This window comes from Rhincodon typus, chromosome 33, assembly GCF_021869965.1.
Source record: "Rhincodon typus isolate 14 chromosome 33, sRhiTyp1.1, whole genome shotgun sequence".
Classification (NCBI taxonomy): Eukaryota; Metazoa; Chordata; class Chondrichthyes; order Orectolobiformes; family Rhincodontidae; genus Rhincodon; species Rhincodon typus.
Window position 1 is genome coordinate 22,005,679 of NC_063364.1, and position 16,078 is coordinate 22,021,756.

Genomic DNA, 16,078 nt, shown 5'->3' on the forward strand with positions numbered 1-16,078 from the left:
GATTTATAAAACACTAAATAAAAACCTAAAGAACTGTGAATGCTGGAAATCAGAAACAAAAACGGAAATTGATGGAAAAGCTCAGCAGGTCTGACAACATCTGTGGAGAGAAATCAGAGTTAACGTTTTGGGTTGAGTGACCCTTCCTCAGAACTGACAGTAACTAGGAAAAAGTTTTTTATGGTTTTTAAAATTGGATAAAAGAAACCAAATTTCTCCTAGCTATCATCAGTCCTGAGGAAGGGTCAGTCAACCCAAAATGTTAACTCTGATTTCTCTCCACAGATGCTGCCAGAGCAGCTGAGCTTTTCCAGCAATTTTTGTTTTTATTTATAAAATACTTACGGGATGTGAAGCATTTTTGACAATCCTGAGCGCTTGAAAATGTTACAGAAATGGAACTGTGTCTTTTTTCTGATTAGCCATTTTACTGTGTTGGTCTGTGCACCGAAACTCCCGCTGCTTCTCAGAAGCAAACGCATTATGATCAGGTACCTTTTTCCTGTTTCAAGAGAATTTTATTATTTATGATATTGAGTTTTGCATCTTTAGGTTGTTCAGAGTGAGTGGTGCAGCTTTGGGATGGAAAGTTGTGATTCTTGAACACGCTGGGGCTTTTTTTCCCTGGACCATCGGAGACTGAGGGGGTGACCTTATAAAGGTTTATGAAATCATGAGAGAGATACAATTACAACATTTAAAAGGCTTCTGGATGAGTATATGAACAGGAAGGGTTTAGAGGGAAATGGGCTGGCAAATGGGACTAGGTCAGATTGGGATGTCTGACAACATGGAAAGATGGACTGATGAGTCTGTTTCTGTGCTTTTCAATTGTTTGACTCTGAGTATTGAAGATGAAAACAGGATATCTGACCCAATGCTCATCCCCATTCTTTGTTGATTTCATCTATGTTTACAGTCTTGAACGGTATCAATGACCAATTCCTTTATCAGAAGCTTCTCTTTGGAGTAACACGCAAAATGAAGCAAACTCCCAAGGACCTAAGGTTTTGCTGCACAGTTTATTGTCTTAATTGTGAGCATAGTGATTAACTCTCTGTTATGGCTCAGTTTGAGCATTCTCACCTTTAACTCTCAATGTTCTGAGTTCAATTCCTAGTCTAAGACTTGAGCAAAACATCAGGCTGTCACTTTGGTACAGTACCAAGGGAGTGCTGTGCTCTTGGGCCCAATCTCTTATATTGTGATAAAACTTTATAAAATACTACTATTTGGGAACTTAGAGTCAAAAGTAGAGGAGCATAGATTCCCGGTCGGTGTTCTTGTGAAGGTGACCTGTTACTTTAAATAAGGCTAGGAAATCAGACCAGGCCTGATCTACAATCTCGCGATGTCCCACCCTGGGGAGGCCTAGCCTGATGGGACCTGGCTGTCTTACCTGTAGGCGAAGCAGACTTGCACCACTGACTCCCGGGACCATGAGGATGGAGGAAACCTACAAGGAAACGGGGGAAACGTTCTGTCCTGAAGGTCTGGTTCAAACAGCGCGGTTTCACGACCACTCTCCCCAGCGTACTCCTACCAAATGTTCAGGCTATCAAAAACAAAATGGATGAACTCAGACCTAAACTTACCTTCGAGAGGAAAGTGAGAGACTGTTGTGCGCACTGCTTCACAGAGACTTGGCTCACTCCTGACTGCACCCTACAAGCTGACGGGTTCTCCATACACCGCATGGACCACACGGCATCCTTGGGTAAGGTGAAGGGCGCTGGGGGTATCCTTCCTGATCAACACTTCCTGGTGCTCGGACGTAGTGACACTGGCAAGCCACTGCTCCCCGGGCCTAGAATAGCTTACAGTAAAAAATGCCGTCTCTGCGACCTACCACAAGAGCTCACCCCCACCATCCCAACAGCAGTCTACATACCACCCCATGCGGATGTGAAGAATGCTGTAGACGAGATTTACACCACCACAAACACTCTAGAGACACAATTCCCCAAGGCCCTATTCACTGAAGCCGGTGACTTCAACCAAGCCAACCTCAAGAGGGCGCTGCCAAAGTACCACCAACACATCTCCTGCCTCACCAGGTGACCGAACATCCTGCACCACTGCTACACAACCATCAAAGATGCCTCCTGCTCCATCCCACGGCCACACTTCGGAAAATCAGATCACAGCATTGTATTCCTCCTCCCAGCTTACAAACAGAAACCGAAACAGGAGGATCCTTCACGAAAGGAGGTACAGTACTGGTCTGAGGCTGTGGAAGACCGCCTCTGGGACTGCTTGGACTCGGTGGACTGAACCGTTCTCAAGTGTTCAGCGGAAAATGGTGGAGACGAGTACGCCACCACCATCATGGACTTCATTATCAAATGCGTGGGGGACTGTGTACCAAAGAAGTCAATCCGGGTATTCCCCAACCTTAAACCTTGGATGAACCAGGAAATCCACTCCCTACTGAAGACCAGACGTGCAGCATTCAAGTCAGATGACCCAGACCAATGTAGAAAATCCAGATATGACCTCTGCAAAGCCATAAGGGAGGCCAAGAGGCAGCACTGGACCTAGTTCGAGGCCCAGGCCTACCAAACAGACTCCCGCCACCTACGGCAAGGCCTAAACTACAATACGGGATACAAAGTGAAGAAGAGCAAGATAATGGTCAAAGATACATCCCTGATGCACTTCATGCTTTCTATGCTCTGTTTGAGCAGAATGCCAGCGGCGTGGTGTCACCTGCCCCGACAGCCCTGTCACACCTGTTCCCTCTCTCGCTGCTGCAGACGTCAGATCGGTCTTCCTGGGAGTCAACCCAAGGAAAACGATGGGCCCGGATGGTGCCTCCAGCCGACCAGTCAGACCCTGTGCAGACCAACTGGCAGAGGTATTGACCAACATTTTCAACCTCTCCCTCCTACAAGCCGAAAGTTCCCACCTGCTTCAAGAAGACCACCATCATCCCAATACCTAAGAAAGCACATGCAGTATGCCTTAATGACTACTGTTCAGTGGCTCTGACTTCAATAATCAAGAAGCACTTTGAGAGTCTGGTCATTGCCCACATCAACTCCAGTCTCCCAGCCCACCCTGATGCCGTACAGTTTGCCCACAGGTCCACAGTGGATGCTATATCCTTAACCCTATACTCATCCCTGGAACATCAAACATCAGACTACATCAGACTCCCGCTCGTTGACTACAGCTCCGCCTTCAACACGATTACTCCCTGTTCTGAAAACTCTGGCTCTGGAAATTTGGCATGACCGTAAGGGTGCTCACCAACTTCTACAGATGCCCCATTGAAAGCATACTGTCCGGGTGCATGCTGGCCTGGTACGGCAACTGCTCTGCCTAGGACCGTAAGAAACTACAGAAGGTGATGTGCACAGCCCAGACCATCACAGAAGCCAACCTCTCATCCAATGACTCCATTTACACGGCTCACTGCTGGGGAAAGGCTGCCAACATCATCAAAGACCCATCGCACCCTGGTAATGATCTCCTACAACCTCTTCTGTCAGGCAGAAGATACAGAAACCTGAACACATACACCAGCAGGTTCGGGTAAAGCTTCTTCGAAGCCATTATTAGACTGATGAATGGACTCTGTAGCCTCAAATAATGCTGATGTCGCTAACATGGATCTCACCTAGTGCACACGCTGAGCAATGTAACCTGTATGCCTCTGTCTAAGTCTTTTTGATCTGTACATCCTTGCTTGCTACGGTCTGCCTGTACCGCTTGTGAACAATGCTTTTCACTGTACTTTGGTACACATGACAATAAATAAATCAATCAAGAAAAAAATCATTTTGAACAAAGAGTTCAAATCAGCCTTTCCAAGAAAGCATGTGATGTAAGCTAAATGATGAGAAGGATCCCAACCCGAAACGTCAGCTTTCCTGCTCCTCTGATGCTGCCTGGCCTGCTGTGTTCCTCCAGCTCCATACTATGTTATCTCTGACTAGATAAGCTACCTGTTAAGATAATTGTTTCCCAAAAGTAGCCATGTGCTAGCTAAGAAACACCATTTGCATTACCATCATCCTTCAGTGTATGACTTCTGCTCTGGTTTAAATATACCATGTACAGAGCTCCAAAACTGCACAGGAACAACTAAAATTAAAGGGAACATAGTTGCTGGGTTCTTTATTAAATAGAACTTCTACAACCTACAGAGTTAGATGGTTGGTTGCCACAGACATGTTGACTTCAGGAGAAACGATCCATTCCAGTAGAAGGGCAGTTTTCAGTTGTGGATGTCTCCAGGCCATGAGGGCTGGAAAGAAATTTTAAAAGCTGTTTTAGAAGTTCACGTGGACCAGGCTGGAAGGAGCCTTTTCCTTAGAGTTCAGCGATGAAGAATCAGTTAGCCTGCCTGTCTGTCTCTGGGAGAACCACAGAAAAGCACATCTTGTGAATATGCAAAAAGTTACCAAAAGGAAGGTTTGATGCCATGTAAGTTGAGTAAGAAATAAGACTGAAGTTTGGGGTGATACTCCACTGGAGATGAGTGTCTGGAAAGGATATTGCTGGGTAAAGGGGGTTAAATCTTTCTGTTTTACTGTTCATTATAAGGTGTTTCCAAGTTACCTTAAATGAGTACACATATATGTAACTTTGTTTTATTTATTTTCTTTCATGTATTAAACTTGTGTTGTTTTGTTAAAAGCACATTGGCAGATTCACATGAGTATGGTCAGTGACTGACCCCACATGGTAACTACAAAAATTAACTTAATGACATATCAAACCATGTTTCACTTTGGGATCTAACTTGTCCAGTATTACCGTCAGCTGGGATCATAAGTTGAAACTTTGGGATGAGGTGCCATATTATCTGCTCCAGTGAAGGGAAAGGATCCCATGGTGCTATTTTGAACAGCAAGAGAATTATCCATGACATCCTAGGCAATATTATCTCTTAATCAAAATCACAGAAATGGATTAGATGTTCATTATGATTGTGTTTGTGGGATCTTGCTGTGCACAACTAGGCAGCTGCATTTCATGCATTAGTGATTACACTTTGGAATTGGGACATCAGATGGCTCTGACAAGGTGCTATATAAATGCAGGTCTGTTTTTTTTTTCTCTTTCTTTGTTATCTACTGCCTTTTGGTTCTTCCCTCAGGATCTCACTCCAATGTTTATAAGGAGCCAACGATCCTGGTTGGTCCCGAGAACCTCACACTTACCGTGCACCAAACAGCTGTCCTGGAATGTGTTGCGACTGGAAACCCTCGTCCGATTGTATCCTGGAGCCGTCTCGGTGAGTTTGGGGTTGTCAGTGTTTCCGTTTTGGGGACTGTTTTGGGATTAAGACTGAGGCATGCACCTCCAGGGAATGGTGACATTCAGAGGAAAGTTTTTCAAGGAACACCCACTGTCAATAAAGCGACATTTGACACAAAGGGAGGAAATAGAGGCGTAGCAATTCCGCCTGAGATCTGAAAAATATTGAAGGAGTTTCCTCTCTCCAACCTTTCCAAATGACCTTTTGAACACCCAGCCATGCAACTGGTGTAAGAGAATTGAATGAGAAGTGTATTGCTGGCATTCTGTAGATTCGGGAGGACTAAAGAAGTAGTAAGTTCTTTTCTGATTTATGCAAGTGGAATATTATCAGAGTAAGATGGTATTGTACTTTTTATTTGTATTGGGATAGTGTCAGAATTGCGTGGAAGCAGGAGAATCCCTCCTTCAGTCTGTTCTAGTACCGTGTGTGACAAATGAATCTTTCATGTTGGATGACTTTGCGACATACTTGATGATTTAATGTGTTAAGAAAGGGATGAGGGGGTATTGATAGCAAGCTCATTATAACCACTGTATTAAGGTCGCTAACTATCATGAACAGAGTGTGTATTTGAACAATGTGATGGGAGCCGAGAAACAAGTTCCTTTGAAGGGACTGGATTAATAGTGAGTCATACCTGTCTTTCACAGTTGTGCTTTATAATTAGACAAGGCTTACTGGTGTGTACGTTTAATTCCTTCCAGTCACACACACAGTTATCGACCTGGCTCAGAAGGGAGATCATGTGCTTTAATGGTTACCTTTAGAGACACACACATTACCAACATTGCAGTGTGCCAAGGGCAGAGTCAATTGGGTTTGGAGAGCAATGGTGTGCCCACATCAGTGCGCAACAGAATTATGTGTAGTATAGTGCAGTGTAGCTGTCCAGGTGTATTCATATTGTGGTACCGTATCTCAGGTACATTGACCTTCACCTATCTGCTGCATTTCCTCATTGCACCTGTAGCATCAGTGGATCTACAATGATAAATCTGCACAGTGTATCATCCTCAAGGTATCTGTTGAAGTGTCACTATATTGATGTCAATTTCTCGGCTTTTGTCCAGTTTTGTCAATATATTCTTTTCAGCATGAAATGAATCCTAATTGTCTTCACCGGAGCTCAAAGTCCAGGCCATAGTTGATAATTCAGTCTTTGAGGTTTTATTTAGACCTATTGACATGGTTCAGGAACATGTAGGACCAAAATAGAGTAATAGAAAATCCTCATCAACTTCGGATGTTGGTTTATTTCTAATAACGAGCAACTTTGTTTCTAGTTGAAGAGCAGCATCCTCCAACTATCATTCTGGTCTTAGTTTATGCCTTGTGATTTAGCCACTTGCTTCAGTGTCCAATATCAATGCACCACAAACTGAGTGAATGAAGCATTTGATTTCCAGCATGAAGCATAAGTAGTCTTTGTAAGTGGTTTACTCTGAGCGGTAAGTAGCCAAATATTTCAGGATTTGTGAAATTATGGCTGATACTCCACCAACCCACTTGGAAAATGTAATTGAGGTGCAAGAGGCATTGTTATATTTGCCTAATAAAAACTGGCAGAGAATAAAATTATCAACGCTCAGTATGTGATTCACTGCTTTCCACACATCAACCAACCAAGATACATTGATTGAGACACTCAGATCAGGTGATTGCAATGCAGAAACCCTAAGATAAGTACACTAAGGCAGATGTGCATAGGCAAAAATACTGGAAGGTGTAGAGACACAGAAATATTGACCTTGTTATTTTATACTGCTCCAGCATCCCATGATGCCCAGGAGAGGGTTAAGGAAGGGAAGGCTTAACCTGTCACATGTGCAAAACACAACCCTGAACACTGTGCATGGTGCAGTTTTAACACTAGTGTGTCTCATGGTATTTGAGTGTCTTGCCCTCAAAGAGGCAGGAGTTTTCATTAACATTGCCAGCTCCACAAAATAAGTGCATTTTCCAGCACTGGTTGTGGGCCAAGAGGATCAAATCCTGAAGAAAGATTTCAGAACCCCCTCCCACTCCACACTCTGTGGCCCACTGCACTCTCTTCTCTTCCTGCTACAAAGACCAACCTTCACCCATTCCAAGTGGCAAAGGAACTCTTCAGGAATTCTAAACTGCTCTTCTGCTGCTGGTTTTTTCCCTCCATGCCAGTTTGGTTTGGCTAAAAAGCAGGAAGTGGATTCAGAGAATGAAGGTGAGATCCTGCCACTAAGCCCTATCAGATTCTCTGATTATTTTCACCATCTTGCACTTTGCATACCTCACTGTAAATATCAGGACTGTGTTGGGAATTGTATACATCTCTTGCTTGTTGTGGTGATGTTTTGCATTTTCCAGTTACTCAGCAATGCTGGAGAAACAGCTATGGTTTCAGTTTGTCTGCTGCAGAAATTGCTGTAAGTTTTGATATTTACCCGTGAATAAGAAGGTCACATCAAAATATTTTAAAATAAAACTCCAGATCAAATCAGTTGAGACACTAAGGACAGGAGTTCAAACCCGGGATACTGTTGATCCATCCACTGGATAAACTTGTTGAACTGTTGGAGGAAGCTTTGAACTTGTTCTTCTCGTAGCTATTAATTGACACTGACAAATATGATCTGAACAGTATTTTCCTAAACTCCCTTATCTCATGTGTTGGTTGAAATTTGAATCTGATTCTTCAAGCTAATTTTGTAATAAAATTGGCTCAAAAATGACTAAGTTGCAGTTTGTTTCCAAAATAATATTTCCAGCTGATAGCTGTTAATGTGCATTGCAAAATTGAAGATTGCTATAATGGTCGATGATGATATAGTTATAATGAGGACATTGAAGATATCATTATAGTGGAAACACATTTATAATGTATAATGCTGTAATTCAGTTGACTAAAATACGGTTCATATTATAATATGATTTTCTTTCTGTGTCACATCAGATTTATGTTCTGTCTGGTCACTATACAATTTTCCAAGTGGAAGATCCTTTCTGATGATTGTGGTTTTTGGAATTTTAGGGCAGGATGTATGGTATAGAATACTCAATATGATATGTGTGTGTTTGTGTTCTATATTATATTTAATTATAAAATGAGAATTTTACATTTGTGGGATTACTATACTGTTGAGTTTGGGGCATCTTGTAAGATGAGCAATTAGTGATTTGCTTTATCTTCTATCCTTTCATATTAATTCCTGAATTTGAAATCAGACCAAACTGAGGACTGAAGAGGTTTGCTGCAAAGTGAGGTGTGCAGTTTTCACGTAGTTCATTCGACTCTGATTGGCAATACAGGATTGCTCCACTGTGCCACAAATTTGCTTTAAACAGTTAGTCTCGTCAACTGATGCTGGACAACGATTGCCATTACAGAGAGTGGGGAGAACATTTCCCATTGTTGTAGCATTGGCTGGCACCTTGAGTTTAGAATCACATTCTGCTGTAGTGTCATGCTCCGTTGGTACAATTGGTAGGATTCATAATCTCTGAGTGGTAGAGTTGTGAGTTCAACCCCCAGTGTGGATTTTGCCTGATAATGTGGCCTGACACCTTGGTGCAATGCTGAGCGAATTATGAATTATTGCAGGTGATGGTAGTTAGGTAAAATCTTAAAAATTAAGGCATCCGCTCTTTGCTCAGGGAAATGTAACAAAGCATTTGAAGAAGGCTATGAATGTATTCTGGTTAATATTTTTATCTCAATGCCATTCAAAAACAGACTGAGTGACCAGTTCATTTGCTGTCTCCATAATGACAGTGACTGCACTTTCAGATTTAATCCATCCATTGTAAAACCTGTTGTTGTGTCCGGAGGAGGCGCTACATGAATGCAAGTGTATCCTTTGTGCTGAACTCAGTGGTGCTGATCTGAGAGTGACACTGAAGCTAATTTAACCTGAAGTACATCATGTGATCAGACTCTTAAAGTGACAGTCCTCCATACTTACATGATTACGGAACATACCTGATTGGGAGAGGCTAGCACCTGGCAGGAAAAAGATATGGGTTCAGGCCAAATGTCCATACTTATACCTGTCTTAATTTAATCTCTATCAAATCTGGTGGGTGTAAACCAGTGTTTCTGGCTGAGACTGTTCCATTTCAATTTAGATTAAAATGACCCACTGAGTTGAGAAAAAAAAAATGTGGAACATCCCTCTTAGTGAGTCACTTGTTTAACAACCAGATATTTTTTGCTCATTCAGCTTAATGGAAATCGGATTTGCAAAGCACCTGGCCAGTAAGTTTACATTAAGTTGGAGGGAGATTTCTGAGGTTTAAAATCATATTCATTTAACGTGGCCAATCAGCTACATGTCATTGTTCGATAAATTTAGAGGGAGTGGGTTCGCTACATTCTAACCTTGGGAAACTTCAGTCTAATCATATTCTTAACATCTACCACTCCATTTGTTTGCAAGTGAGAATGGAGAAAGGTTACTGCGGAGTAAGATATTACTTCAACAGTGCAGTCAAAATGATAACATGCATCATGTCCACAAGAACTCTCTATAGGTCTGAGGGTTTAGGAACGGATTTATTGCATGCCTAATGATGGATTTCAGACTTGTCAGTATTAAGCTCCATCACAAGGTTAAGGGAAGAGCTTGCCTCTATGTAACGTCTGTCTCAATCCCCTGACATTCCAAACCAGTTTAAAACCGAATAAAGTACTTTTTGAAGTGTAGTCACTGTTGTAATATAGGAAACAGCAATCAATTTGCAGCAGTCAACAGGGCATACGGTGGCACAGTGGTTTGCACTGCTGTCACACAGCGCCAGGGACCCAGGTTTGATTCCAGCCTTGCAGTTTGCATGTTCTCCCTGCGTTTGTGTGGGTTTCCTGTAGATGCATCGATTTCCTCCCACAGCCCAAAGATGTGTAGTTTAGGTGGATTGGCCATGCCAAATTGCCCCATAGTGTTCAGGGTTGTGCAGGCTAGGTGGATTAGCCATGAAAAATGCAGGGGGTTATAGGGTGGGATGCTGTTCAGAGGGACAGTGTAGACTCAATGGGCCAAATGGCCTACTTTTACACTGTAGGGTTTCTGTGATTTCTGCACAGCAAGCTCCCACAAACAACAAGATAATAGCGAGTAGAGTTTATTGATAACAATTGAGGGATTGAATATTGATTGGATTATCTGGGAGAACTACCCTCCTCTCGTTTATAATGGTGCAATGGGATTTTTTTACATCCACCTGAGAGAGTGGGTAGGATCTCTCGGTTAACCTCTCATCCAAGAGGTAGCCCATCTGACAGTGTTTCCCCCACTCAGTGTGGTACTAAAGTAGCAGCCTAGATTTTACACTCCAGTTTCTGGGGACAGCCTGTACTGCCTCAGCCTTCTGACACTAAGGTGCTACCCATTGAAGCAAAGCTGGTGGTTATTCTGCGGAAAGTGAAGCCACTGCTTCCCAGATAGGAAAACTACAAATTTTGTCGTGCTCCATTGTACCTCACTTCAAGCACAATGGAACAACTCAAACCCACTGTCTCAGTCTGTAAAAACCTGCATCCTTTGTTCATCGGTCTTTAGAGAACTCTTGATACAACCTGAACCGTTTAAATGCTCAGTAATGGATCTGAAACAGTGCAGAAGGGAGGTACTTCCACAGGACCCAAGTCCTTTTTGAAGCAAAAACACTAAGCCATTCCAATGTAAAGTTTGTACCTTTCACTTCTTCAAATCTCTTTGCATTTCTTCTTCGTCCAAATTTTACTGGTGACAAAATCCTGTTTCCTTCTGTATAATGAGCCCAAATGTTTAACATGCAAACTACTTGTATCATTCAGCCTCGGTACTTTGTCTCAAAAATGCAAACACAAAGTTAATCCCTGCCTTTCTCTAATCCCATGCTGGATTTGTCAGCAAGGTTTCATGCAACAGATGGAATAGAATTGTTTTCCCGCTGATTAAATTGCAGCTAATCCCTAAATGTCTGTATCCGCAGATGGCAGACCAATCGGTGTGGAGGGGATCCAAGTGCTGGGCACAGGAAATCTCATGATCTCTGACCTATCGGTGCAGCATTCTGGAGTGTACGTATGTGCAGCCAATAAACCAGGGACTCGCGTGAGGCGTACTGCACAGGGGCGGCTGGTGGTCCAAGGTAAGTAAGCAGCAGGTTTCCCTGCAGGAGGTAGCAGTAGTGATTGGGTTCTGCCATTTGACATGATCTGCAATAGAGAACCATTTCTCATCTTGCTGGAATCTCACCACCAAGGTCTTTCTAGGTCACAAATTACGGATACTGGGTGTACCATTTAGGACTGAGATGATGGGAAATTTCTTCAAACAGAGTGTGGTGAGCCTGCAGAATTCAATGCCACAGAAGGCGATTGAGGATAAAACATTGAATGTTTTCAGGAAGGAGTTGGATATAGTTGTTAGGTTTAAAGGGACCAAAAGGTATGGGGAGAAGGCAGGAACACAGTACTGAGTTGGATGATCAACCATGATCGTACTGAGTGGCAGAGTAGGTTTGAAGGGCTGAATGGCTTACTTCTGCTTCTATTTTCTGTGTTTCTATGTCCTATCTCCAGCTGTGTTTTACCTGTGACTGTGTGGTTTTGTTTGTGGGGAATGGATTTTTATTATGTTTCTCCCCCTTTAGCATTGTTGGGCTCCGCACGCTGAACACTGTTCCTGATGGATGGGGCCAAAGGAGCCCACTGCCAGTGGGGAGCTGTGCAGAGCGGATTGGGTCATAAGGTTTCCAAGTTTGGGGTCATTTGTCCCAAACACAATGGTGGCTGTCAAAACGGTCACTTGTGCGCGTGCACAAATGTGACTGGCGGAGTTGCTGACAGAGTTTTAAATTGGCAGATAACTGAATGCCCAGGAGTAGGCAGAAACAGTGGGTCTGCCCGGGCAGTCCTTCTTGTGGATTTTGGGAAGGTGGTGGAAGCGAGCTGTGCAAGGTTGGGGGCATAGAGGCAGTGGTGGGGGAGATCACCAAATGAAATGAGGTTAGTGACCACAGTTGACACTGACGTTCCATGGTGGGGTCATGATCCAGAGGGCGATAGGAGATATCTGAGAGCTGGAGCTCAGCCTCTGCAATGTAGAAGTCAGTCCTCTAGACTACAACAGCATCACCCTTGTTAACAGGCTTAATTACACAGTCAGGGTTGGATCGGAGAGCATGGAGTACCGTCAGTTCAGGGGAAGCTTGGTTAGAAAGGGTGAGAGGGACAGAGAAATTGAGGTGACCATGTAACGCCCACAGTTGTCGATGAACAGATCAAGACCAGGTAAAAGGCCAGAAGGATTGGTCCAAGTGGAGGGAGAGTGTTGAAGGTGGGTGAAGGGGTCTGTAGGACAGGGAGAGAACTCCCATTGTTTATGATCAATTCAATTATGGCTAGCTGTTTAGACTTTCCAATACAATAGGCAAGGTCTACATCACTCGTAGATTCAGGTAATGTTTAGCATTCCCTAACGACTCCATCTTGCCTTTGGGTTTCAGTGGACTGTAACCTAATGCTAAGGTACGTAGAGATGTGAGCATTAAAACAGCCCTGAGGCTCCAATGTTACAATGGTGTCAGTGTTGATTGTTAATGCAGCGTAACCCCAAGTAGTTCTATTTCTCTGGTAAATAGAAGGGAATGGAAGCGGGCATTAATGATACAAAGGCTATATCTTCGGTAGATAGCATCAGCAGGCAGCGAAAGCAGAGAGTTTTTAAAAAAAGCCAGAGGATTAATCTTGATGTGATTGCATTCACTGATGTCAGCTACAGTGCTTGCCCTGGGGAGCCTGCATTCTCAGCACTTTAATCACTCAGCATCGACTGATTGTACACTGACCCCAAAATTTACAGCTCTGCCTTTACAGACTAATAGACCCGTGCCCCAGTGTGCATCGCTGTGAGTTTACCATTAGTAATGAAGAGTGGATTTCTGTAAATGGGTCTCATGCTGGTCTTCACCAGGGGCCCTCCACCACTATTGACTGTGTCGACAAAAAGAATCTTTGTTGTTTTAAATACTCAATATTTCAGATTCCTTTTGAATTATCTAATTAATAGATATGTGTATTTTAATCACATGAATAATTAACGGCTATGAATAATTGAACCTCGTACATGAAGCGTGGCAGAGACATTAATAATGCAGCCACTTTACCTCTGCTGCTGTGCTGCTGGCTTTTGCTTTTTAATCTATAATATATAGATGTATTTAATAAAGCGTCATTGCTTAAAGGGAAGCAGCCCCTCTTACCTCAGAACAAACGTTAAAGTGGTGCTGGAATCGAATGAAGCTTGCTGCTGACCAAAGCCCGTTGGTAATGCCAAGCTCATGGGAATGTTTTCAAACAGATAGTGCTGTGATTAAACACAGATGATATCACCTTGCAGGAAGAAAGCAGGTCACCGCTCAGGCAGCATGGGGTGAAAACAGTCACAGCCCCATCCCTTTAAATCCTTACTTTTGCATTATTTCTATTTGTAACTTTTCATTGTGAGGTCAGCCATCTCATCCCTGGGTTTAGCTAATGCTAACCATGTACATGTTGGCAGAACACAGATGTTAGTCTCTGATGCCAACACAACTGAAGCACGCAGAGATCAGAGACTTGTGTCTCTTTAGTTCCTCAGCATTCCTTTGGTGGAACATCCCGCTGTGTACCTCAGGAATAGATCTGGGAGCTGATCATTGGCCAAGTCACTCAGGGACAGTGCCTGTTACAGAGGCACCATGGAACAAGGCTAGATGAATCATGATACATTAGACAAAAATAATTTCCTTCAAGCAAACCTATCCAAACAACTTGGTCCTGGTGCATTAGATTTGCTTGCCGTTGTGAGAAAGAGAGGTGTGAGGGAGTCCTGTGTTTTACTGAGCAGCAAAGGACCCTTGTAGTGACGGTGACGTGTGGGAGCCCTGTAATGACGGTGATGTGTGGGAGCGTTGTAATGACAGTGATGTGTGGGAGCGCTGTAATGACGGTGATGTGTGGGAGCTCTGTAATGACGGTGATGTGTGGGAGCTCTGTAATGACGATGATGTGTGGGAGCTCTGTAATGACAGTGATGTGTGGGAGCTCTGTAATGACGGTGTTGTGTGGAATCTCTGTAATGACAGTGATGTGTGGGAGCTCTGTAATGACGGTGACGTGTGGGAGCGCTGTAATGACGGTGACGTGTGGGAGCTGTGTAATGACGGTGACGTGTGGGAGCTGTGTAATGACGGTGACGTGTGGGAGCTCTGTAATGACGGTGACGTGTGGGAGCGCTGTAGTAACGGTGATGTGTGGGAGCTCTGTAATGACGGTGACGTGTGGGAGCTCTGTAGTGACAGTGATGTTTGAGAGTTCTGTAATGCAATGGAGTCTGGATAATGGGGAAATGGCGGTGAAACTAAACAGTTACAATGCATGTGTCTTCATGGGTGGAAATACAAAGTATCCCTCAGAAATAATAGGCATCCAGTGAACGTGTGAAACTGAGGACCTTAATGTAATTGGTATTAGTAAAGAGGTAGAACTGAAAGTTACCTGATTGAAGATTGAAAATTTTCCGGACCAGATCAGCTTCATCCTAGATTGCTGAAGGAGGTGAATATAGAGATTTGGATGCGTTGGTGATGATCTTTCAAAATTTATATCTCCAGGAGAGAATGCTGTGGCCTGGGATGGAGAAATGTATGCCTACAATTTTTCAAGTAGGAAGAGAGAGCATGAAGATCCACATGCCTGTTAGTGTAATCTCAGTGGTTGGGTAAATGTTACAATTCATTATAAAGGATGTTATCACTGAACATTTAATAAAGAATGGTTAAATCAGTCAGAATCTACATGGAAGTCACATTACTTGTACCATTGATAAAGCAAAACCAGTAGATGGGGTGTATTTGGATTTTCAGAAGGTTTTTGATAAGGTCCGGCATGGGAGGTTAGTAAATAACAGTGGAGTGAACAAGATTGGTGTGAAAACAGTGGTGTGGATGGAGAATGGTTGACAGACAAAAAGCAGAGAGTAGGAATAAATGGAATATTATCAGGGTGACAGGCTTGAACTAGTGAGGTACTGCAAGGTTTACTGCTCCGTTTATACCCGTTCACAATCAAGGTAATCAATTTAGATGTGAGGATTAATTGGGATCTTATAGAAACGTATAAAATTATGAAAGGAATCGGAAAGGTTGAAGCAGGAAGGTTGTTTCCACTGGTGGAACTAGGGGGCATAACCTCAAAATAAGAGGGAGCAGCTTTAGGACTGAGTTGAGGAAGAACATCTTCACCAAAAGGATTGTGAATCTGTGGAATTCCCTGCGCAGTGAAGTAGTTGAGGATATTGGTTGAATGTCTTTAAGGCAAAGGTAGCTTTTTGAACAGGAAAGGAATTAAGGGTTATGGTAAGCAGCCAGGTAAGTGGAGCTGAGTCCATGAAAAGATCCGCCATGATCTTATGGAATAGCGGAGCAGGCTCAAGAAGCCAGATAGCCTGCTCCTGTTTCTCTTTCTTACGTTCTTCTGTCTTGCCAAGATTTCTGAAAAGACAAAACTAGTGGGAACTAAGTTGTGAGGAAGACACAAGAAGGCTTCAAGTGAACTTATAGGCTGAGCGAATTTGCCCTAAAAGAGCAGAGTGTAAAGTGAATAAGTGTAATTTTATTAATGACAATGGTATCGAGAGAGTGCTGTAATGACGGAGGTGCTGTGGGAGTGCTGTAATGACGGAGGTGCTGTGGGAGTGCTGTAATGATGGCGATGCTGTGGGAATGCTGTAATGACGGAGGAGCTGTGGGAGTGCTGTAATGACGGAGGAGCTGTGGGAGTGCTGTAATGACGGTGATGCTGTGGGA

At 43.4% G+C, this 16,078-nt stretch overlaps 1 protein-coding gene across 1 annotated transcript in view; it reads left to right on the forward strand.

Moving 5' to 3' along the window:
- LOC109935511 (immunoglobulin superfamily DCC subclass member 3) overlaps positions 1 to 14,706 on the forward strand; it is an 80,166-nt gene extending 65,460 nt beyond the window's left edge. Inside the window, exons 5-7 of the mRNA XM_048615738.1 lie at positions 5,108 to 5,245; positions 11,219 to 11,377; positions 14,084 to 14,706. Coding sequence (XP_048471695.1) covers positions 5,108 to 5,245; positions 11,219 to 11,377; positions 14,084 to 14,706 — 920 coding nt within the window. The remainder of the gene's footprint in view (positions 1 to 5,107; positions 5,246 to 11,218; positions 11,378 to 14,083) is intronic.
- Positions 14,707 to 16,078: the final 1,372 nt, after the last annotated feature.